Below are 25,336 nucleotides of genomic sequence, written 5' to 3' on the forward strand. Positions count from 1 at the left end.
TTCTCCAAGCTCATATACTATAAAAATATCCACCCTGATAAGAATTTTTTTTTAGCCTCTGTCAAATATTAGCATTCAGTCCCGTCCAGAACCGCTGCCCATCAAAGTCATTTGTCTTAAAAAAAGGAAGTCAATTAAGTAAATGCTGTGAAAGTCTGCACTTTGCATCAATCGTATCACTCCCATAATGTACTCACCAGATTGTCCAGCATTCTCATCATAGCTTCAAACTCCTGCTCTCCAATTTTCCACTTGGCCAATGCTCCCATGTTGACTCCTTCAATAGCCACTTTGTGCGTGAAAGGCTTCATCTTTTCCAGATCCAACAGCACTAAGTTATCCACTCCCCCGGCACTGGCAAGAGCCCGCACCTTCAAATAAAACCACTCGATTAAACACCTTGATTAGACACCTTGGTAGAACACCTTGGTTGGGCTGATGGGTTTTCCAAGTGTATTAAAAAACACCAGTTTTTATTTTAAAAAAATCAAAACTCATAACCCCAAAAGGCAGTTGCAGTTGAGAGACCATTAACGTGCGACAGTTATTGCAAAATACAGTGAGGCCTGGTATGGTTTGTGGTTACATTCTAATTTAAAACAGAAGCGATTTGTTTAGCATCAATTATATAAACTGATGCAAAACAGAAGCCTACAATGGTTAAAACGACAAGAGTTTTTAAACTGAAGTTCAATTTACAATCTAATCATAGTATCAATCTGAAGCGAACATGATAAACAAATAATGACTTTACTGTAGGACAGCTTCTGCGTCTATTAATATTACAATATATGGCATGCTATAGACAGTCGTGTATTGATAACATTCTGCTAAGGAAATAGAATCACCGACTGAAATAATTAAGGCTGCTGGGATCGTAGAGATTTCAGCACAGAAGGAAGCCATTTGGATGTTGTGTATCGCACGTAATCTTTAAACGCCTCTACAATGCTCAATCAGCTGTCAGTTTTACCAGCTGATTGCCAATTTACTACCCATCTGACCAGTTTAACACAGGAAAGCACTGTTTATTCAAAATAACAATGAATAATTTGTGAACAAAGCTCCACCAAAACCCAACGCAAAACAGCAACGGGAACCCATTACTGTGCAAAAAAAAACAATTCTGCTGAATTAACATTTGTTCAGTTCATTCTGTGTAATGAAGAAACTCTTGTTCAGAGCCCTGCTTCACTAATTCTGTGAATAAAGCCATTTTGAAAGAATAGGTTGCATCTAAAGCAATTATGACTAATTACTGTAGCCGGTTGATCTCGGCTTCAGAAGGGAACTTGCTTCTGGCCAGTTTGTCAGACAATGTAATCACCGACTCAAATAATTAACAAGCTGTATTTTCTGTTACATTACCAGAATCATTTGAAAGCTCCTCTCTCTCCCCCTCCCCCGGTCGGTGGTGAGTGTATTGCAGTTCCATAGATGCAGGCAGTTCCTCAATGCCTTTGATACCATGCCCAAGTGATTGCTTCAAGGGCCGTTTACCTGTTTCAACTGGAGTAAGGGCTAATGGAAAGAACTGCTCCCGATCAAACACCTACATACATGCACTTTCCAGCATGTGTCACTGGATAACAGTAAATATACTGATTAATAATCTCCCCCCTTCAACTTGGAGATAAACGCTTTCTCCTCTAACCCTTGCACCGCCTCGTGCGGTGTTCCTCAGGGCTCTGTCCTTGGTCCCCTCCTCTTCAATATATATATGCTCCCTCTTGGTGACATCATCCGCAGACATGGGGTCAACTTCCACATGTATGCGGATGACACCCAACTCTATCTCTCTGCCTCCACCCTCGACTCCAGGACCCACTACTGTTCTGACAGAATGTCTGTTAGACGTCAAGTCCTGGATGAGAGTTAACTTTCTTCACTTGAACGTCAACAAGACCGAGGCTCTCTTGATTGGCTCCCGTCAGCGCCTCCTCACCTAAGGCGCTGACAGCATCACCATCCAAATATACACAGTCCACCTCACTGAGCCATTCTGGAACCTTGATGTCTTGTTTGACCCTCAACTATCTTCTCTATCCCAAATCCGTGCCGTGACCCTCTCTGCCTTACCCCACCTCCCCTCTGGCTTTTTCCTTGTACTTTGGTGGCTTTCACAACCTGACCTCTCAGGCTGCTTTTGAGAATCTCAAATTAGTACTGCTCATCCCTGTTGCGAATATTGCAAATGACACCCAATTGTATTATTGTAATACCTCAGCACCGATCAGGGATCAAACTTGATTGGTATCTTCCTGATCTGAAAAGCTAATGCAGCATATTACTTTTCAAACCACCAATAATCATGTGTACATCACGGGTTAAAACTAAGCAACTTTACGGTAAAATGTGCTATATAAGCAGTATGTCAGCGTATCCAGAGTGACACATATCAATAGTTGCATTACCTGGATTTCGCAGGCAAACTGAACAGTATAGGCATAGAGAAAGGCCTCTTCTATGGATTCACCAAGTGCTACCACTCCATGGTTCCTAAGAACCAATATCTGAAGATAAAACAAGAATTAGAAATGGCAACAGTTAATAACATACTCCAGGCTAAGGTTCATTTTAATGCATTGCAATTACAGTCACTCCACTTTACAATATATCCCATGAAGCGCTTCCAGATGTCTCAATGACGTGATCAGGCGCTATATTAAATGCAAGGTTCATTATTATTATTATTAATAAAATCATTGCAAACCAAAAAAAACCCAAATTGTTTTGAAGCGACATGCCACAATCTCATTGAAACTAATATTAAAATAAGTGCGAATTAATTCTAAAGGTGCATACCTGTTTAATAGCGTAACAGAAGATTGTTAATCAGCACAGGTAAGAAGTGCTCATTTTAATAATAATAATCCTTGTATTTGATAAAGCGCCTTATCACGTTGAGACATCTCAAAGTGCTTCACAGAATATACTGTAAAGTGGATTGACTGTGTATTTTGTGGGTGAAACGCGGCAGCCAATTGCACACAGCGGTGTCCTACAAACAGTCGTGGATTGAGTGCCTAAATGATTATTTTTTTCAGAGGGATTATTACCCCCGGAAAGTGAACTTGGGACAATTCAGGTTGCTAAGGAATCAGAGCCACTTCACAGTGGTGTTTGCCATCAGGGAAGCCAAAACCACAGAATCACATTAGATTCTGAATGGGTTTATGCTTCTCACGACCAGTTGCCCGGTCTCAAGGAAGCACTCGAGGAAGTCATAAATTGGACCGCTGTTTGCTTGACGCTACTACTGTGGATGGAGTGGCTCCAGTCATGCATGCGTGGCGCGGAGAGTGGAAGTGGTGCAAGCGAAAAATCGGCTTTGCCCAGCGGAAATTAACACTTTTAGTATTTTAAACATAACTACACGTTCAGGAAATATATGCCTATAGTTTTCATCCGGGTTGTTTCACAAAATGCGTGAATACCTCAATACCACCAATCAACCCTTTGCAATTTTCTGCAAAGCTTACTGAAAGTCCTCCACAATTTCGCGCAAATGTTTCCGCAGTTTTCTATTGGCCCAGGTCATAACCTTTACCTTGCAAGTTGTGCCGAGACACTTTTGGAGCTGAGACCTGTCACTCTCGTCGTCCAGTGAACCGTGATAATCGTGGTACGCCACATCACCCAGAATCAAGGCTTCTTGGGAAATTGGCAGGATTCCGCACCTCATAGTGGAAACCTTGTGAGTGTTGAGAAAAGATACATTAGGTCGCCGAAAGGAATAATGAGAAATATTGCAATGTTTTTAAAAAAGCAAAGAGGAATCATTACTTACAGCGGCAGCTGCCGGGGTGTGTATATGTATGGCACATCGAACATCAGGCCTTATTGCATAGATAGCAGCGTGAGGACTGAATGCTCCGTGGTCAATGCGGAGAGTTGTGCTGCCTTGATCCACCACTTCGCCGATAATATTAATTTTCACCTATTTAGAGCCAATACATGCTTTGGTGAGCATTTATGAACCCCATCACAACATTATTTCTCAATCAAGAATTGACAACAATAATAATAAACCTTGCATTTGACGTAGCACTTTATCACGTTGTTGAGGCGTCTCAAAATGCTTCACAGAATATACTGTAAAGTGAACAGACTGTATATTTTATGGGCAAATGCTTTGGAATAAAATGAATCATACACACGATGAAACATGTCCCATTAACAATATAATATAACAGTCTCAAATTTAAACAAAACAAGTTACACAACATGGACTTAATTACAATGTGCTAGTTTAACCACAAACATGCACACAGGGTTCAGAAAAACAGTGAAATCCAAACTTCCGAAGCTCATCATTCAAAGTGTTTTCAAACAATGAAAAGGAAAAGTTCAACGTGTAAACTTATCCCGGAATCAATGTTTGTTGGCGTGTCCTTTCATGTTTTATAAACTGGATTGAAAATTTTCAAGACTGATGAAACAAACTATTGAGTGAAAGAAACATAACAATAACAATTAGTTGAGGAACATCTGTACAATTCAAAAGAAAAAACTCCCACTGGGGTCAATGATAAATGATATACAATAGTGATGACTGGACTGAAATAAAACACATTACTGTATTTAGGTCACCCAGAAAGCGTCAATGAGCCATAAATTGGGGTTGTCTAAGGTTTCACTGGCATGGTTTTTACTGAAGCATGTCTATAATTATCAATCTGTAATTATCAGCGGTTTTCAGACTGTTCACATTTTCACACTTTGAAATGTAATAGTGTGACTGTGCTTACGATTGCTGCTTTCTTACCCCCTGCTCAACAAATACAGTTGGTATTGCTAACGTGTAAAGTCTAAGCTTAACCTGGCCTTGTAAAATTACTGCCCTTCCAGGGAAAAAGTACAACACGCTGCCAACAAGCATTGTGCAATTAGTTTATTTTGTCCATGGTATTGTGAAATTTTAAATGGAGAAAATATTGTGCGAGACCAAATGAGTCAGATTTTCCATGTGAAAGGAATGAGCAGAAGGAATGAATGACTCTCTCAGCTGCACGATTGAAATTTAAAATAGCTGAACAATAGTAGAAACTATACAAATTATAAGCTTGGAATTACTGTTGCACCTTGATGGCTATCATCGATTAAGATGAAATGGCTTTGTTAATTAACTAATTTAGATTAAGAACTCAGGACCAGTTGTGTATGTGGCCCACAAAGTATGCCCCAGGGTGTCACAGACAAGCAGTTCTAAGGCAAAAAAACTGCACTGAGAAGAAACTGACTGAGACACACCAGTAAAAGTGGTGTCCTGTAGCTTAGCGGTTAGAGCACTCGCCTCGCAAGTGAGAGGACCTGGGTTCGATTCCCGGGCAGGGCGAAATGTGGGGCTCGTTTCCTTACTCCACATGCCTCTATTTACCCAGCAGTAAGTAGGAACCTGGCTGTTAGTCAATTTCCGAATCGCTTTTCAGGGGGCAATAATCCCCTAAAAAAAAATGTGGTCACTCAACCCACAACTGTATGTGGGACACCACTGTGCACAATTGGCTGCCATGTTTCACCCGCAAAATATACAGTCAATTCACTACAGTATATTCTGTGAAGTGCCTTGAAACGTCTTGAAGATGTGATAAAGCGCTATATCAAATGCAAAGATTATTCATTGTAACAGTGGGGAATTCTCCTTTTATGACCATTTACGTTACGTTGCAATACGCTGTATCTCTCTCGTAAATTATAAAAAGACCCCAGGTAAAATAGCCTTTGTGAATGAAGAATCTGTAGATTTCTAACCAGATGTTGCAACAGAATCTTTTGAACAGGAAATCTTTCACCGTTTTCTAAATTCTTTCCAGAGCTGTATCATATGACACGCAAACTTACAAGGTTAGAAGCTGTGGCTTCAGAATACGACAGGCCCCTGGGAACAATGAGAAAGTGATCGTGTTCCTTGCTTACTCTAACCTGAGGGGCACAAAAAGAATTAAAATGTCATTAGGACACCATTTGCACAAAATGATCAGAGCTGTGAGGTTGCTAATTTTTCACCAATGTACAGAGTAAGATTCAAGCATATACAGGATATTATGGAGTCCTGTAGCTCAGTGGTTAGAGCGCTCGCTTTGCAAGCGAGAGACCTGAGTTCAATTCCAGGCAGAGGGCGAAACCTTGGGCAAGTTTCCTTACTCCACACAGAGCCTAATAATAATCCCTCCAAAACCAAAAACAATAATAAATTGGTCATTTTCAATCTACGACTGTTTGTGGGACATTGCTGTGCGCAATTGGCTGCCGCGTTCGCCCACAAATATACAGTCAAATCACTTTACAGTGTGTTCTGTGAAGCGCTTTGGGACGTCCTCCCGACATGAAAAGTGCTATATCAAATGCAAGGATTATTATTATTATTATAATGTGGTATTCTGGGTACATAAAATTTAACCCCAGGAAGTTACGAGTCCCACTTGCAGATCATGGAATCTCATGCCCAGCATGGACTAGCGAGCTTGCTGAGCTTGCGTGCAGGAAGCGGTGGATCAGCACCAATTGCGATCATGAGCGTTTCTCAGTGCTAGAAATGCTTGCAAAGCAGTTTGGGATAATTGTCTGGCTGCCTGCAACCGGCGTAGAAAGCCTGCCAATTATAGTTAACAATTTTCCAAATGGAGGGTATTTCTGAACTCACTATTCCCTAAAATATCTTGCTATTGAAGGTCTATGATATAGCATTGAAGCCAGTCATGTTACATGCTTGTTTGTAGGTGCATATGCTAGGATTGAATACAAGACAGATAATGAAACAAAAATTAATCATTATTAAATAAATAGTTGCATTTTAAGCAACAACTTCTAATAGACCTAACTTATAATAATAATGATCAGTTAGTTATAACACAGAAACCAGCCAGATAAAGTTCGCATTTGAACACAGGAATAGACAACAACTTGGATTTATATAGTGTCCTCCACGCCGGACGGCGTCTCAGAGCGCTTCACAGTAACGGATCCCGGGGCCGTTTACATTGCACAGAACTGTAGCTACAAAATTAAGCACTGGCTCAGATAACTAATTCCCTTGATTATGTTTTTACTTAATGCTGTAACCTCAGAATGCTTTGCCTGGTAGCAAAATCAAAAAGGCCACGAGCAGCACTCAGTCAGGAAGGGGGACGACACAAGAACTCACTGTTAAGTGACCAATAGGTTGCCAAATAACTTCCTGAATTTTAGGGGTAGGATTTAGCATTACTTCCGAAAGGAAGCAAAATGTTTCTCAGTAATGACACGCTAACCCTAAATTATAAATTGATTCACATGCTAGTGAGGTAAAAGGAGCTTGCTACAAAAAGTAAATCGGTTTCTGAGACACAAACTTACCGTGATATAGGTGCTAGCTAAATGTGCCCATCCAAATAGATCTAATACTCTGTATAGGCTTGCGATTTTACACCGAGTCAACTTCTCCCTTTCACGAAAGAAGCGGATTCCACACCACGTAGATCATTGATGGGCGTGACTGTTCCCAGACCTTAAGAGAAAATATTAGAAAATACGACAGTATTCATCAGACAAGGCCTTCAAGATGTAGGTCATAGTTAAGAAATACATTTACGTATTTCAGGCACTTACTCAATTGGGCTGTTGGTAATGAGGTAACAGAACTTGCCATTACAAAATCTGCTATCTGTCGTAAGGCAAGGAGACCTGCAGGGTTATTACCCTTTTTCATTTGTTCTTGAATGAGGGCCTCAAGCTCATCTCTGAAGGCCTAAAAATAAACACAAATGTTTTAAGTGGACATCCTCATGGACAGTTAAACAGACATTAAATATCATGAGACAAAATGCACGAGACAAACCATAAGTCACTTCGGAATTACTCCATTGCACTTCTTGGAGATATTTAACATGCTTCCCGGCTGGATGTGACATACTGTCATTTATTTACATTATACAATCAGAACCAATATGTGTGTTGTGGAATTATTTAATAGACACTGTTGTCCTTGGTGTTTTTTAATTTAAAAACACATATTGCTACACAATTAGCACAGCATCTAAGAAAATCTTACTTAAGTCAGTTAATATCAAGGAATGTACCACTTGTGCGATACATGCAAATTAGCAGCTCATATAATGTGCTTCAGATTCTGTCACGAGCTGAACATTCAAAGCCAAACAGAGCACTTCATTAAGACATCCATTTATTATGCGCCTTCAGCATTTCAACAGTCAACTCATAACTCACTAGCACTGATGAAAGATATTGCATTTCTAAATGTAACAAAACAGTAAAATTGTATAATTAGAATCTGAAATGAAATGACATTTATTTATAAGCAGTGTTTCTGTAACAGAAACATAGCTTCAAGCAATAGATTGATTTCTATTTGGGGGGGGGGGAAGAAAAGAGAGAAACATTACTCAGAAACAATTTTAAAACAAACTATCTCCCTTCTATATCAAAATATTCTGTGCTTTCAAAATACACTGATACTAAATTGTGCATCTGTCAAGCGGTTTGATACATCCTCCCGACATGAAAGGCACTAAAACTACAAGCACTCCGGGACGCTACCCTGCGTGAAGGCTGCTATATAAATGCAAGTTGTTGTTATAACAAATGTAAAGAGTAGCATTATTGTAGAGTAATGCAGATCATTCGATTCAGCTCTAACATTCCTTTCAGAAAATGATGCCTAAATAGTCTGGTTAGAGTTGGCACAATTGTGCATTGGAACTCAGGTGGTAAGTTATGGAGTGACACTCATGACCACCGAAGACAATGAGGTCTTGATCTCAGCTACACAAGTATTACGTGGAAGGCAGAATCTTTCTTGTACGGAGGAAAATTTAAGGGCCAGTCGTCCCAGTCTGTATTTAAGGGCAAATGCCTGGAAGCAGATTTAAAAGTGTTTTTTCAGACACAGGGAATGACAAAGAGGGAAAGTACGGCGCCATAACTTTTACAAAAAAGGAGGGAAACTTTAAGGTGTTTTGACCTTTGCCTCTTCCTTTCTTGTTGACTCCACTCACTACAATCTTCACGTCCTCCACACCCAGTGGTACGGCTGAAATTAGAAATTTACTTTAGGGGTGGGAAGAATGGGGACAATCACTTTGGAGGCACAAATCAATGTCCCGGAATTTCACAGTGCAATGAAAAGGATTGCTTTTACAACATACAATCCCATGTGTTACCTCAAGATTGTTTTGGGGTGAGAGGAGTAAGGAAAACGTGATGGTTAAATTAAAGAAAACTTGAAAGACTTCAGTATTACTGTAAAACTTCTGCTTAAAAAAAATGAATGACCCAACATTACTTTCTTAGAGACCACAATCAAAATTGCACCTTAAATATTACTAACGAGGGGAGATTATTCCTTCAAAAATAAAATGATAATTTGGACACTCAATCCAAGACTGTTTGTGAGACATTGCTGTGCGTAATTGGCTGCTGCATTTCTCCCATAAAATATAGTCAATTCACTTTACAGTATATTCTGTGAAGCGCTTTGAGATAAGGCGCTACATCAAATGCAAGGCTTATTATTATACACATATTACATGTATTAGTAAACTCACAAATGTGATGGTTCCTGCAATTTTAGGTTTCCATTTCAGTGGGATAAACTGAAAGATTTTACAGAGCTGAAGGCAAGAACTGAACAAATTAAAATCAAGACTTTTCTGCCAATATTCCAAATTGAAGCATGTGGGTTAGAATACAAGCCAAAAATAAAGAAGCATTACTCAACGGAACCCATCTTGGAAGTACATTGAACTGTTTCGCTTGAATGAAAAGCAGACATCATTTGTTACAAGCACTTGTAGCACTAAAACATTGCTGGCAAGAATAGTTTTAGCTGGAAACAGAACTATCAATGTTAGAAATAAAAACATTTACGCAATCTCGTACCACTGTCGATGTCTGAAGGAAGTCTAGAATCGTTACACTCTCAATGTTATGGTGAAATGAAAAGGAAGAAGTGCGAGATCATATAAATCATATTAATAATTAACATGAAAGCTATTACATATCGTCTGAACACAAATTTTGTATCAGGCACTTTCTACTACAGATCGACAATTACTTACAGAAGAGCATTAACAGCCAAATGTCACCACAACTGCTAACATTAGTCAGAGACAAACTCGCCTCAGTGACTTTCCAGGTTGTGCCTTGGGTTCGTCTGGAAGGTGAGCTTTATACCCTGAAGCGGGCTTCATTGAAAGGCAACTGAATAGACAATAAATTTCTATCTGATCCAAAGATTTATTGCGGTAATTTTTCTGTTTGTACTGTACTAAAAGGGAAGGATCGAACTTTGACCCAACGCGTATATCTGGGCAAAGTAGGCAATGAGATTGTATTCACACCTACCAGCCGAACCAGCTCTGAAGCAGACAGCATAATACAGTACATGAACCCCAAGGAAAAGCCACAACATGAAATCTCAGTCCAGATCCCTTTATCCTTAGTGCAATGTAGAGAAATGTAGGGGAAGCAGATTATAACAAGAAATAGCAAATAGGTGCACAAATGACGGGGTGTATATTAGCAGAGGTAAATAAGGAAAGGATCCGGGTGTAATTATTGATCTTTCACTGAAGGTCAACAGAAGCAGCTGTCAACCAACCCAAACAAAATACAAGATTGTGAGTCAATTTGAGAGATTTATAAAATTATAAAGCCCTTAAGCAGTGCTGGAGGTTAGAACATTTTTATCCCTCACATTGTGGAAATGTAGAACTCACTCCCAATAAAAGTAACCCACACTGGTGTTGAGGAACCCCTTTAAATACGTCCTTCAGATAAGACATTAAAATGAGGCACCAACTGCCTGTTCAGGTGGATGTTAAAAATACCAATGCACTCTTCGAAATGAGAAGGAAGTTTCTTCCAGTCTCCTAGACAATCTTTCCAATTAATTGGTCATTCACTTAATGGCTATTGGTGAGATCCTCTGTGGACAAACTTTGTCCACAGAAAAGTCTCACTTAGCTGTAATTATCCTGTAAGGTGCTTGGAAACATTTCAAACCCAGGTCTTCTCGCTCGCGAGGCGAGTGCTCTAACCACTGAGCTATTGGACTCCATGGTGAAGAAGATGGGTTACAGGAATATTCTGGGGCTGTTTGCTCAATTACATTTGAAGAACAGATTCAGTACAGCTGTTGGAGGAGGTGAAGTGTAATCCAAAGGAACAGGTCTATGGAACAAACAGACTGAATGACCACAATAAAATTACATTTGTACAGTGCCTTTCGAAGGAGGGTGACCGAAGGCACGGTCGAAGAGAGTCTTGAGAAGGTTATGAAGGAAGCAAGGAAGGGAGTGAGGGTCAGGTTTATTAGACAAGAGAACAGTATTCTCTTGTTCATTGCTTCACCGATTTACATTCTTAAGTTTCATCAGCTCTACTCCAGGTCACTAAATGGATTATTGGGTGGTAGCACAGTGTTCCATTTCAGGTAGAAGAAATCTCATCCCATTACAAAGCAGCACAACCAGTGAGTTCAGCGGAATCTACAACATCCATCATCCTTGCTATTTTGGATGAAAAGCAAAAATTGAGCAGTAAGGGTAAAAGAAAAGGCTATGAAATCTGTGTGATCTCACTTGCTTTCTATTTTATGTCTCCATGAACACTCACTGTTCTCTGCCTTTGGCTCTGCAAGAAGAAGTGTCCCACGACTGGTTGCAGAAGCTTTAAAGGAGAAATCAACGTTTCATTGGTAAAAGGGCGATATAACTGTCATGACATTGTAACATGAGAGGTCGTTGAGCCTGTTTGATCGGTTTATTAAATCAGGGCAGATCTTTTAATCCCAGTTTTCTGTTTTTCTCCTTACCCCAATACTCTTGCTTCCTAAATATTGATCTAACTTCTTTTAGTTATTCGAATATATTTTGCTCTATAGATAATGGTGTGTATAAACACACACACGTATACACACACCCACACAAAAACACAAATGGTTTTGTAATGCTTAAATTTAAACTAGTGACTGAATGCTGGTGTGAAGTGCCACAGATGCTGGTAACTGTCAAGATAATTGACCATTCTATAAATGCAAACGTGCTGAGACTCGCTGGTTAAACTATGTGACCACAGGGGTGGAGAACAATTGGGCAGTATATCTGATTCCAACCATTTCCTCATCACCACATCTACACACATGTCTGGTTACAGCTTGGGTGGGGGGAGTGAGAGGATGATTTCCTTTCCTGCTCCAGCTCAGGAACAGTAAGGGAAACTGAAACTGTCATTAAACAAAACCAGTCAAGAACAACAAATTCTTTGTGTATAATACTTTTCATGTCGGGAGGACATATCAAGGCGATGGACAGTTAAGGATTTGCGCCTGAGCTGGGGATTGGGATACAATATAAAATTACATTTGTAATGCACCTTTCATATCGGGAGGACGTACCAAGGCATGGGAATCTTTGGACATCCCAAGGTGCTGGGATCAGGAGGGATGGTGATCGAAGGCGCAGTTGAAGAGGAGGGACTTGAGATGGGCCTTGAAGGAGGCAAGGGTAGGGGGTGGGGTGAGGCAAAGGGACTCTGGGATGGAGTTCCACAGGGTGATGGCAGAAAGCTCGACCGCCTATGGTGGGGCGGACTGGGGACATGTAGGAGACCAGAGTCTGCTGAGCGGAGGGAGCGGACAGGTCGGTTTGGAGACGTCACAGATCAAGCATGAATACAAACTTCCTGAGCTGTGTATTTAACCACCATGATAGGTAGTGCAAAACATCAAACTGCAATATAGTTGCATAATAAAAAAATAAAACTGTGCCAAACCTAAAGGGCAACAATGAAGCTTTGATGTTTCGTTGACAAAGACAACATATTATGCAGGAAACTGCTCATGAATTGTTATTAAAAGTAAACTAAAGAGGATTCAAGAAGGCAATAGGTAAATAAATAAAGCAACTGTTAAAAAATGTAACCAACGAGAAATTCCTTCTTTTCTAACCTAATCTAGCCATCTTAAGATAATTTAAGTTCTGTAATTGCAAAATATTTAATGCCTTCTTTGCAAAGCATCAAGCTCTTATGCTTTTAAATGGTTATCGTTTGCTGTGCGTACTTCAAATTCAAATGTCTGTGCTACACATTCCCCTTCTGTAAGCCAGACAGTTGCATGACTGGGATTTCAATTTCCTTGCTTCAGATTTTTAAGTGCTACTTCTAAGCCTTTGGAAAAGCCCACGTGACTGAGTTTAGGGCAAAGTGTCAGTGTCTGTGCTGCCAAAGCACACAAAGGCACTTAAAGGACACAGTCTAATGTTCAACCCATACATCCAGACCCTCATTTGTAAACTAGACATGTGTAGAGGCAAAATTGACTGATTTACAAAATAAAATGTGAAAGACAAAAGTTGTACAATTCTTTCAAAAACTCTGGGTGTTCCAGGTTATTCTTGTTGAGGTTAAAGCCACTAAAGTTTAGCAATAATTGAGTTTATGGAAAGGTAATGAATACATTGGTAGGATTGCAAGGCATAGGCTTTTAGGACTGTGTTCAGTTATTCAGGTCCTTCCTTGACATTTACCTGCAATCTTTATTGCAATGAAAGCTGTGTTTGTTGAGGAGTCCTTGGCAGTAGTAAATGCTTCACTAATCATAAACTGGTCCCAAAAATGGTTTAAAAAAGCCAAAGTAGACCTGAATAGGTGAGCAGATGAAAGAATCACAGAAGCAATGCTAGGAGCTTGTTATACGGTCGAGATTCAGAGAACACACTAACACAATCTATCAATTTATCTATCTAGCATCCGCCTCGCAAGCGAGAGGACCTGGGTTCATTTCTCAGGCAGAGCAAAATGTTGGGCAAGTTTCCTTACTCCACATGCCTGTTTACCTAGCAGTAAATAGGAACCCGGTTGTTAGTGGGTTGACGAATCACTTTTCCTGGGGGTAATAATCCCTTCAAAAATGTTTTAATAATTTGGTCACTCAATCCACGATTGTTTGTGGGATGCTGCTGTGCGCAATTTGCTGCCACGATTTGCCCACAAAATACAGTCACTGCACTTTACGGAATATTCAATGAAGCGTTTTGAGACGTCTCAAAGATGTGATAATACGCTGTATAAAATGCAATGATTATTATTATTAACCAAGCCAAGTTTTCGTGAGGATTCCAACTTTCACAATCATCTTTGTTACTTGTCCCAGTGTGGATCACATATGATTAGCAAATGAAAAGGGGTTGCAAACTCTTGAGTTACTGGGCACTGCAGCAACAGATATGTGGACTTTATGTTCCCAGTGCTGAACACCATTCATCTATCTTTGATCAACTCTGCTCGTATTGTAGCTTTCAGACGTTAATTGTATATCTCAAGCAAAATGAATTATATTGCCACAGTAATTTAGATATTTAGTTCAAATAAAACTTCTCTATGTAGTTTAACACTTGGCATCCCAATTAATCATATTTGTAAAGGAACATTCAGCTTTTTAATGTGTACAAGATTCTATTTAATTCTAGTTTTAACACAACAAATATTCTTGGACTTAACAACCACTTGCGTTTATATAGCATCCTTCACACGTGTCATGTCACAGAACGCTTATACTATGAATAGTACATTTCCGACCATTTATAGATGACAAATTTAGAACATGCTCTCAGCTCTTGCGTGTTGTGGAATTACAACTTCCTACAATTGTGCAGCACCAATCTGAACATAGGTGGTCAGAACACTTATTGGTGACAAAGCTAGGAAGTTTCTTTTGCTTCCCTTCCTTCGCTCTAAAGGCTGGGAATCGGTTCCACTGGTGCCAGTTGTTCCCAGTGCTTCCCAAACATCCATTCTTCGTGTCCGAGTGTAGAGAGGGACCATCAATCAGAAGTCCTTTTGAGAGATCATCATACCTGAACCCAATCATGCTTTCATCTGATACACACACACACACGCAAACACACACGTGGCTTTTCCAGCAGTCATCCTGGTGTAGTGTTTTAGAGTGGGAACTCCAGCCTTCCCCTTACACCCCCAACGTAGAGCAGCCTCAATCTTTCTGATCGTTACATTTCAATTCTACACTAGTTATTGCCTTTGCCAATTGGGCCCTCGACAAGATTCTCCTTTGTTCACACACCATAATTCTGCACTGCAACGCCTTGGGACATCCTCCTGACGTGAAAAGCGCTTTACAAATGTAATTTGTTGTTTCAGTATTTTGACCCTTAATTTTTAATGGTTCGCATGACAATTAACGGTAGTATTTGATCTAATTTAAGCCTATGGGCATTACTCTTACAAAAGAAAAATTTGTTAATGTGTATTACTTGCATCAAACCCATACTGAAGGGTTTCAAATACATCCTGGCAAACAGTTGCATCTTAACCCTCAGCTTATATTGCTGGAAGCAATTTAAATGTGTTGCCAGTAGTAAATCAATTGGGGAAGGAAGCTGCCTTTATATTTCCTGCTCCAAAACAGCAATGACTAAAGGGAGCTCTGTGCATGCGCATATGCTGAATGCTGTTAAGCTTTATTTATGGGAATGCCTGCATTTATAATGCACATCGATTTCCTGGCAAAAGAAACATCTCCTCAGATAAATTCCATTTGCGAATGACTTCACAATCTCACATCTTAAACCCAACTGAAATGGAAGGTGGTGGGGGTGGTGTTTGGATTGATTTGGCACAATTTGCATGTCAAATTGACACCGTAAGTACGGAATGTACTACATTTGCCCTAAAGCACTGGCCATTACAGTCTGCAGTTATCATTTCATCTCAAATCTTACCAAAGATGATCAAAGTTATTTTCCATTATGTTTCTCCGAGTTAGTTATAGTCAGGTCATGTTGAACTGTATGTAGCTTGTAGCACGTGAGCATCATGAGAGCTTATATTGAAATGATAACATGTTTTGGTCGCCTTTAATTCCTTCTGTTGCAATTTGTACCATTTGGTGCAAGGAAACAAATGAACATACAACTCAAGCCAGTGTTGGGTTTGTAAAGCCTCCACAATGTACAAGTGAAGATCGGTTAAAAAAACCCTCAACAGTCTGCTCTGTGCAGCTGCTACTATATTTGCCTGTAAAGACATTCAGTTTTAGGGACAAATATAGTATAGCTGAGAAAAGTATGCAAGATTTCAGAATGATCTTCAGGTGAGCCAACCTGACCTTATAACCACAGTCAGTGGCGTAATGTCATTTTTTAGGTAATTTTGGGGGGGATGAGGGGGAGGAAAGAAGGAACTTGTAGTTGAAATAAAAAAAGCTGGATATAATAAATAATAATAATCCTTGCATTTGATATAGCGCTTTTCACGTCTTCTCGACGTCTCAAAGCGCTTCACAAAGTGAATTGACCATATATTTGTTGGCGAAACGCAGCAGCCAACTGCACACAGCAGTGTCCCACAAACAGTCGTGGATTGAAAATGACCAATTTATTATTGTTTTGTTTTGGGGGAATTATTATTAGGAGTGTGGAGTAAGGAAGCTTGCCCAAGGTTTCGCCGATATGAAACAAACCAGGATTTCTAGGATTGAGTCAATCTCCTCTAACAGATACTACAACTGTACCATGCATTTGTCAATTTATTCTTGACAGACCTTTATATCCAGAGGGATAGAGAATATATGTTGCACTTATACAAAACCTTGGTTAAACCATGATTGGAGTATTGGGCCAAATTCTGGTCTTCACACTATAATTAGGATATAGCAGCGATGGAAAGAGCACAGCATGGGTTTACGAGGATTATACCACGCGGGCAGACTACCACTATAAGGATAGACTGGATAGGTCAGGCCTTTGTTTTTGCTGGAAAAGATACATTTAAGTGGGGGACCAAATGGAACTGTTTAAAATTATAAAAGGGGTTAATAAGCATCTGTAACCGCGGACACAAACATAACCAAAACTTGATTTACATAGTGCCTCTCATGCAGAGTAGTGTCACAGAGCATTCAGGGATCTAAAAGCGAATTTAGGAAGAAACCACTTCCTGCAGAGGGTAGTGAGATTGTGGAACTTGCAGTCCGAAGTGGTGGTTGAATCAGATAGTGAAGACGCGTTCAAAAGGAAGCTGACCTTTCACATGAGGGGGAGGAGAATAGAAGGGTGTGGCAGGAAGTGAGAAGCGGGTAAAGGTTTGTGTGGAGTATAAACGCCAGCATGGACTGGTTGGGCCGAGTGGCGTCCCTGAGCTGTATATTGTTTGTAAGTAACCACTAATAAAATCTTTCAACCTTGGTTTCCCCAACCCTGCAGATGAAGAATAGTGTTGTCCATTTGTGGTGTAAAAGCTCTGCTGTGGTAACTATGCCAAATGCAAATCAAACCAATACACTCTCAGCCCATTACCTCACAATTGAAGCACATTAAAGTTCTCGGTCATATTTACATCTGGCCCTATAGCTACTGTTCCGTATTGATTTGAGGGTTACTTCAATCATGATTTCACTGTGGAAAGGCGATTCACGCAAATTAAAAGATTCTGGTGCAATGTAGCACACAATGCAGTTAAGGACTAATGTAGAGGCTTGAGAATATCCCTGCAATGGCACATGAGACATGAGACAGCCATTCAGCCGCTCTACTCAATGGGGTGTATATATTTAAATTCACTTTCATAATTCGTCAGTTTTCTATTCCTTTATGTATTTTTTTCTTAATCAATTAGTAACATTCGAGACTGGTTTTCCTGAACATCGGGCTAATGACTACTATGACATGAACCCTGAACCTGAGTTGGCTTATAAATTGATCCCGAGTAGGTAAATTCAAACAGAAGTACTAAATGAAACAATTGCTGTTGTACACAGTGTAGCAAAACTTCAAAAAACAAGTGTAAGATAGAGGTTGAGGGCATCAAGAAAAAATGCACAAATATTTGTGTAAAAATACACAAATAATACACAAAATAAATAATATTGTAAGAGAGACCATGTCAGTTCTCATAATAATAATCCTTGCATTTGACATAGAGCTTTATCACATACATTACAGGATATACTGTGAAATGCCCACAAATATACAATTCTTATTATGGATACTTACAGGACTTTGTAGTATTTGAGAAACTCGCTTCCTCTGGTCCATCATATTGAAGTCCTGTCTCAAGTCCGGGGACATGTTCCTCTCACGGATGTATTCAGGGTCATTCTCATCAAAGCGGTCAAAATAGCTCTCCTTGTGAACCATACTGGGTGGAGGAGGGGTAGTTATCACTCCCTGGTTGGCATCACTACTCATGGTACAGGTTTGTCTGGTCTCCTGCAACAATAAAACGAAAAGTTAAGTTGCTGATGGGTATTGTCCAACACGCACAAAAACAGAAACAGTGTAAGAAGAGGTCCGCAATTAAAGTTTGTAAAATAATATACCACAGGGAGACGTAATTGTCTTCATAATGTTCTCTACTCCATAGAGAGGTTTAATCTTGTGCACGACAAATTAATGAAACAAGCCAATGGATGTAACTTCCTCTGTCCCCAAAACACTATTGGAAAGCAGTAGCGCTGTTCCGTGCATTAAAAGTCTTGTAGAACAATGCTTCCAAATAACTCAGTTTGGTTTAAAACAAAATCGACTTACTGCTGAAAGGAGAAGGAAATACAACTCCCTGAAGCACGTATGAAGGGTTGATATTTTACTTCTTCATTCATCTCCACATAAATTGCAGTTATAACATTCGGCCTCTATGGGGAACAGTGCAGTTCCAGAGCCAGAATCGAGTTCATTAGGTGCCTTGGGTCCATAAAAATCAAGACACTGTGTTATAATAGCGCCTTGGGATGTCCTCCCAATGTGAAATGTAATTTTGTAGTGTAATTTAGTGTTGTATAACTTGTCCACGAAAAAATAGTCACAAGCATCAGCACAAGACTTAATGACAGGCTGACAATTCACCATCAGGTACTTGTAAAGCTTTATCTAATGTGCACAAGTCTCATAATAACATTTGGTATTTCCTTTTGGCCACCTGCATGACAACATTGCAAAACAAGTCTTAAAATGGGTTACACAAGTAAAACCTGTTTAAAAGAAAAACACACGGAACACATCTCTCTTAAGTGAATCTGAAGGCAGTAACCCAATCTCGGAGTTCACCAAAGATCTCCAACTTCAATGTTGTGGCCTCATGGTTTTAAATGTGGTACAACCTTCTATTCACCATTGGAAGTACAGCACTTCATCTACTGTCCTGTAGCTCAGTAGTTAGAGAACTCGCTTTGCAAGCGAGATTCCTCGGTTCAATTCCAGGCAGAGTGAAACCTTGGGCAAGTTTCCTTACTCCACACGCCTAATAATAATCCCTCCAAAAACAAAAACAATAATAAATTGGTCATTTCAATCCACGACTGTTTGTGGGACACTGCTGTGCGCAATTGGCTGCCACGATTTGCCCACAAATATACGATCAATTCACTTTACAGCATATTCTGTGAAGCGCTTTGAGACGTTGAGCAGACGTGAAAAGCGCTGTATCAAATGCAAGGATTATTATTATTATTACTAGTGGTTACTGGTCAAAAAATTATCTACACAAGACCGTAGGAATGCTTTTAAACCTGCAGTTAAAGAATTCTGTAAATGAAACTGTCGAAAAGAAAAAAAAATCTTATTTTCTTCCACAGTACAGATGAGAGAGAACTAAACTTTATTTTTTTAAAGCTAGGTTGGTTGAGTAAGAATCATTTATTTGAACAGGTTTCATAAATATTGAGAAGTTTGTTCATTTATGTGCTACAGAAATTCCCAGCTTTCTGGATTTTAAAGACCTCGAATTTTAAAAACGTCTATGATTAGAGGCAAGAGCATTCCACTTAATACTCCTAAAGCATTCTTTTCACTTGTCTACTTGGAGTCAGCTCTGTTCAACAATAAACCATCGGCGGTCAGGCCTTCAGCCTCTGCCACTACCCTAGGGAACTCCATCTCACAAGACCCACAAGGACAAGATCCCCCTCTTCGACCGTGCCTTCGGCCACCCTCCTACCCTCCCCAATCCTGACCCTAATCCCTGACTGTTCAGCGCTTTGGGATGTTCTCCCGACGTGAAAGGCGCTTTACAAATGTAATTTTGTATTGCAATATTGCAGTACATTAATACAGTAAAAAGAAGTTTTCTGCACAGTGCTACAAACCTGCACACGTCATTACAGCGCACACACAGTTTATCCACTAGACTAGTAAGGCCAACCAGTGAATTCCCAGAGCTCCGCTTTTAACTGATTGGCATTATATCAAGAACTACAAAAGTTTTGAAGCACGCCTTCTACACCACATTCATTCTATACTGTATTGCTTTTCAACAACAAAAAGGTATCTGCCCAAGGAAGCTGAACAATGTTCAACTACACTCTACGACAATGCACTCTATGACAATTCATTTCGATAATGTGAAAAGGCCCCAAATCAAATGCAAAGATTATCATCACTTATTTTATTTGAGGCTTCAAAAATCATTGAAACCATAGTGTATTGTATTGGAGTCACAAGCCTGATTATTAATACCTTCATCTCCCCATATCAGAATTGCCGAGATTTGGAAATGGTCATCCGAGGATTAGCGGGCACAAACCAGGCAGTAGCCTCAGATGCTGCTGACCCCCAATGTCCTGAGCAATTGACAGAATAGAGCTCAGTTCAACAAATCATTAAATATCATCTGATTCTCTAACTAAAAAGAAATGATTCTGCTCCTCAAGATGTATTTTTTTTAAAATCAGCTCATTAACCAATTCTTTTATTTCAGAATTTCTTTTGACTTTTTGGGGTGGGTGTGGGGAAAGCGAGAGAAAAATAATTCTGCTTTTTAATTTACCACAAAATTATTGCTCTTATGAAATAAATTCATAAGAGTATGATTCATAAACCGCAGGAGCGGTTAATTCATAAAGAGTATGATTTTCTTTCATGAGGGAGACGGTAGAAGCAGAAAGTGTTGATTCTTTCAAAAGCAAATTAGATAAGATTTATTTCAGGAAATAATATCTCGGGATACAGTACAGGAAAAACCTGGTGTGCGGTCACCTTGGTAATCCAGCCCCCTCACAATTGCGGGCACTTTTTCACAGTCTCTTTCATTGTCAATGTTAAAAGATAAGCTGTCAGTAAACCGGGCACCTCACTATTCAGGACAACGGTCGTTGCTTGTGGCTGCGACAGCACCCTCCTCCGCTTCAAACATGGTAGAAACACCCCACTCCGTTACTAACCTGTACAGGACACAGTGTGCTAGGCCTCGGGCTTCTCACGCTGTTTCCTCGGTGCTGCTACTGTGGGTGGAGTGAGCTCTGGTCGCGAACATGTGAGGAGTGTTGGGATCGTGGAAGCGGCGTGAGCGGAAAATCGACTTCACCCGGCGCCTGCGATCTAACCTGAGCTCCTGCGGCCAATTTTTGGTAATTGTTGTAAACATGCCACCATGGAAGGAGTTCTCCTTATGTGAAAGGGTGGACTTAATCAAAAACAATAAGGGTAAAAGTCACATAGACAGTTAGCTGTGATCTATGGCATTGGCAGAACACAAGTTGGATGCATTCTCAAAAGGTAGGCTGTATACGTGACAGCTTTTGTTTTAAATGTGACAATGTGCCCAACTCCACTGGTTTCCCATCACACAGAGGATACAATTCAAGATCCTGGTCCTTACCTTCAAAGCCATCCATGGTCTTGCTCCCCCCTACTTCTGCAACCTCCTAACCCCCTACCATCCTGCTCGCTCCCTCTGGTCAGCGGGCTCCGGCCTGCTTCACGTCCCCCGCCTCGCTCACCCCACTATTGGCGGGTGGGCCTTCTGCCACTCTGCCCCCACCCTCTGGAACTCCACCCCACAGTCCCTCTGCTTCGCCCCTCCCTTGCCACCTTCAAGACCCTCCTCTTCGACCGTGCTTTCGATCTCCCTGCTTCCCCCCATGCCCTCCACCCTCCCCGACCTCGGGTCCGAAACTCTGTCTGTCCAATGCCTTGGGACGTCCTCCCGACGTGAAAGGCGCTTTACAAATGTAATTTTGTTATTGTTGGTGTTGTATTTTAATGAGGTTGCAAAGTATGGTTGTTGAATGTTCATCACCCTTAACAATGCCCTTAATATTACATCAGTGACCTGAATCGCCCGACCTGTTTCAGTAATCAGGTCACCTCACTAAGTATGTGTGCCCAGTAACTTGAGTGACCGGATTAGTGAGGTTCTACTGTATACAATTTGGAACACGACATGCGCATGTGACTGCCAGTATGGTGGAAGGCGAACTGAATGGATCTTGGTCTTCTTTCGTCTAGCAATTCTTATATTCTTATAAAATAAGGCATTTAATTGTGAAAGATCTGATGGGACATTTGTCTCACAAAATCTTTCCCCTCTCCCCTTCTTAAAGCTATTCTTACTTAACGCTGTAACAACCAAAGGTTCAAGTGCTAAGATGAGTTCACAAGTAAAACCACAGCTTACTGCTCTGAAGCTTAAGTTAGTGGCTTTGATGAATCATTGTATTATCAGGTACGAATGAGACTGAATAGAAAAGCACAGCAACTGTAGATTTATACAGCACACTTTACAGTGTAAACATTGTTCGGAGCAGATTAAAAGTATTCAAGAATATAGTTTCCTAAAAAAACAACAACAGATATTTCTGAATCATCAGCAACAGCGCCAATGCTTTTGATTGCTAATTGTACTAAAATCAACTCGTTTCTAAATATTTCCTCGCTAAATGGTTCTTGCACCTAAAACTACAACAAACGATTAAACTCTTTCAATAAACTGACAAACTGACAACATCATAAATCGTAAATGGTTTCCAATTCGGGAAACAGTTACCTACTGTCTGCTCCCACTTTTGCAGCAGAACTCTGGTTTACATAATCACGCACACTGCCATGACAACAAGTGTTCCTATTACAAAGCATTCAAGAAAGGATGGTTCAGCAATTGTTGGGAGTGCTGTGTATTCCTGTACCATCTCCAGCTGGCACGAGACTGGGGAGTTCTTTATTTTCACGCACTGAAGCAGCACATTAAATAAAGGTACACATTCCTCAAGACTTCAGTACAACTTACGCTTTGAATATGATACTATTTTGACATTCAATACTGTTCGGCCACTTAGTGAGCCCTTCCCCGTGACCATCTGGCTATTTTTGGTTTGCTCGAATGCTTTGAATTTTTCGCCCCCTTCTCTTACCCCCCAGGGACACACAGTGGCTAGGTTAGCTATTGTGAGTTTCAGGCTGTAACAAATGAATGCGGCTTTCCAGCACAAAAGTAAAACAAATCGTGTCATAAAATATTTTAAAAGTTCCCGAAATTTGTAACGTGTGAAAGTGGAATATTATCTGCAACAATAACGGGTTTATCTTACCATAATTACCGTCACGAGTACTATGTCAGTCATGTGCCTTGTGAGCACTTCAGTTACTATCCACAGTGCAGTGAATGGAACCTTCAGATGTATGGGCAAAATACGTGTAAAAGAGCAGATCATCATTATTACTCTAACTATTGCATTTACAAGTGAATATCTTTTATAACTTATAGATATGCAATGTTTATGCAGAGGAGGCAGGCAGCATATGTCCCAACAGTACAAACGGGTACATCCCATCCTCTCATTCTAAGCACCGTGTGACTGAGTTTATTATTTTTAAGGAAGACGGGGAGTGAAGAATGTAAAGAGGTGATATACAAAAGATGATAGAACCTCATTTACTTGTGCAATGAGGAATAAAGAACACACATGTGAAGAGGTCTGAGATGTTACCTTACTGGTCATTGCTAACTGTAGTTGTAAACAGCAGCTCCCATTTGCACATATTTAGCACCTTTCATGTAAATATTTAAAGCTACAGTTTCCAATCAATAAATTTTAGGAGCAGGTAAAGAGACCTATCTCAAAATTGGTACTAAGCTTTAAAAGTAGATGATGATTGTTGTCAACAATATTGCAAAATTGAGATGCTGAGGTGTAATAATAAACACACTGGGAGCTGGGTATAAGAAATGTGCCACAGCTGGGTGCCACAGCTCAAAACAGACTCTAAAGTCCTCTCTTTAGAACTTTATCACTTTTGTAAAAGTGAGAATTCATTTTAAATCCTTTAAGAGATCATTGCATTTCCTAATTTGATTCTTAAGGGAATCAAAATCTCGAGGTTTGGCAAATGAAGTTCCATTTCTGATGTTTTTTTTAATTCCCTACCTCACTCTTCTTGATAAAGGCCTGTGGTCTGGTCAGGACATGCCGACAATAGCTGCTCAGTTAAACAAAAGCTATTTCCTTCATGAAGATAAGATTGGAAAAGCAAACATTTTCTCATGGATAGGTTCAATCCCAATTTGCAAACTCCTTTTTTTTTAAATAAACACGGTGTAAAATGATGGATTACACCCTACCTACCACTATACCTTTTCCTTTCCTTTCCCATTATTCCATTGCCATCCCAATGATACTAGTAGATTACATTTAGATCTGATTTTCATTGCATCTGTTACCACATCAATGTTGACATAACATTTTTTATAAAACAAACAAGTTACTGGAGTTTGTAAACGGGTGCAAGTTGTTCCTCTAACCTCAGGATGCTGCTTTTATCAGCTGAGATTTCATACCATGAAACCTGTTCTATCAAGTGTAAAACTCCTTTATGGGTCCGCAGGCTACTTTTCTTCCTGCTGACAAAAGCAGGATTTCCCTTTCATTAAATTCAGATAGCTACAAAATAGTTCTTCTTGAGAAACGTACTCGTCTTCAGACACCCCTCACCAGTCGTCGCGCTCTGAGCATGAATTAAACAGTATTGCCGAATGCATCAAAACCAGTTGTGTCTCTTTAATTAGTGCAGAATTGTCAACACTGAACTGAACCTGTTTCGTAATTATGCACTGAATTAAGTTTTGGCTTTAGACAGCCATTGAGCACACCCTTCACAGGCTCGGGTTGAATGACATTGACAGAATTTTGTACATAAAGAGCACAGCACCTGCCAGACCAACTTGCATAAACTGGTTCTGCAGATTCAACTTTTTCATCACGTGAACCAAAGAAAGTAGAAAACAACTGAAATGACTAACAATTACAATGCCGATAATTCCTGAGATTTCTTTAGCAGAGGGATTTTAGAGATTTTCTTATATTCATTTTAGGAAGTAATTAGAAGAGTTGCTGTGCTTTCTAAAAAAAATCCCCTGAAACTATAATAATAATAATCCTGGCATTTGATATAGCGCCTTATTATGTCGTGACGTCTCACTTTACCAGATATACTAAACTCACTATGTATTTTGTGGGTGAAACTAACATAACAATCAAACTGAGCAAGCACGCAATGAAAAGAATTGATCAATTATCATGGATTGTAACTCCCCCCTATCCCTA

At 40.0% G+C, this 25,336-nt stretch overlaps 1 protein-coding gene across 1 annotated transcript in view; it reads right to left on the minus strand.

The window, feature by feature from the left end:
- The window catches only part of add3a (adducin 3 (gamma) a), a 110,576-nt gene that overhangs the window by 12,149 nt on the left and 73,091 nt on the right, over positions 1–25,336 (minus strand). The window contains 9 exon segments of the mRNA XM_042336601.1: positions 198–371; positions 2,415–2,513; positions 3,551–3,694; positions 3,791–3,940; positions 5,845–5,925; positions 7,339–7,424; positions 7,427–7,489; positions 7,591–7,729; positions 18,015–18,230. Of these exon segments, the coding sequence (XP_042192535.1) occupies positions 198–371; positions 2,415–2,513; positions 3,551–3,694; positions 3,791–3,940; positions 5,845–5,925; positions 7,339–7,424; positions 7,427–7,489; positions 7,591–7,729; positions 18,015–18,209 (1,131 nt within the window). The 5' untranslated portion in view covers positions 18,210–18,230.

This window comes from Callorhinchus milii, unplaced genomic scaffold (assembly GCF_018977255.1).
Source record: "Callorhinchus milii isolate IMCB2004 unplaced genomic scaffold, IMCB_Cmil_1.0 Scaffold7, whole genome shotgun sequence".
In the NCBI taxonomy this organism is placed as follows: Eukaryota; Metazoa; Chordata; class Chondrichthyes; order Chimaeriformes; family Callorhinchidae; genus Callorhinchus; species Callorhinchus milii.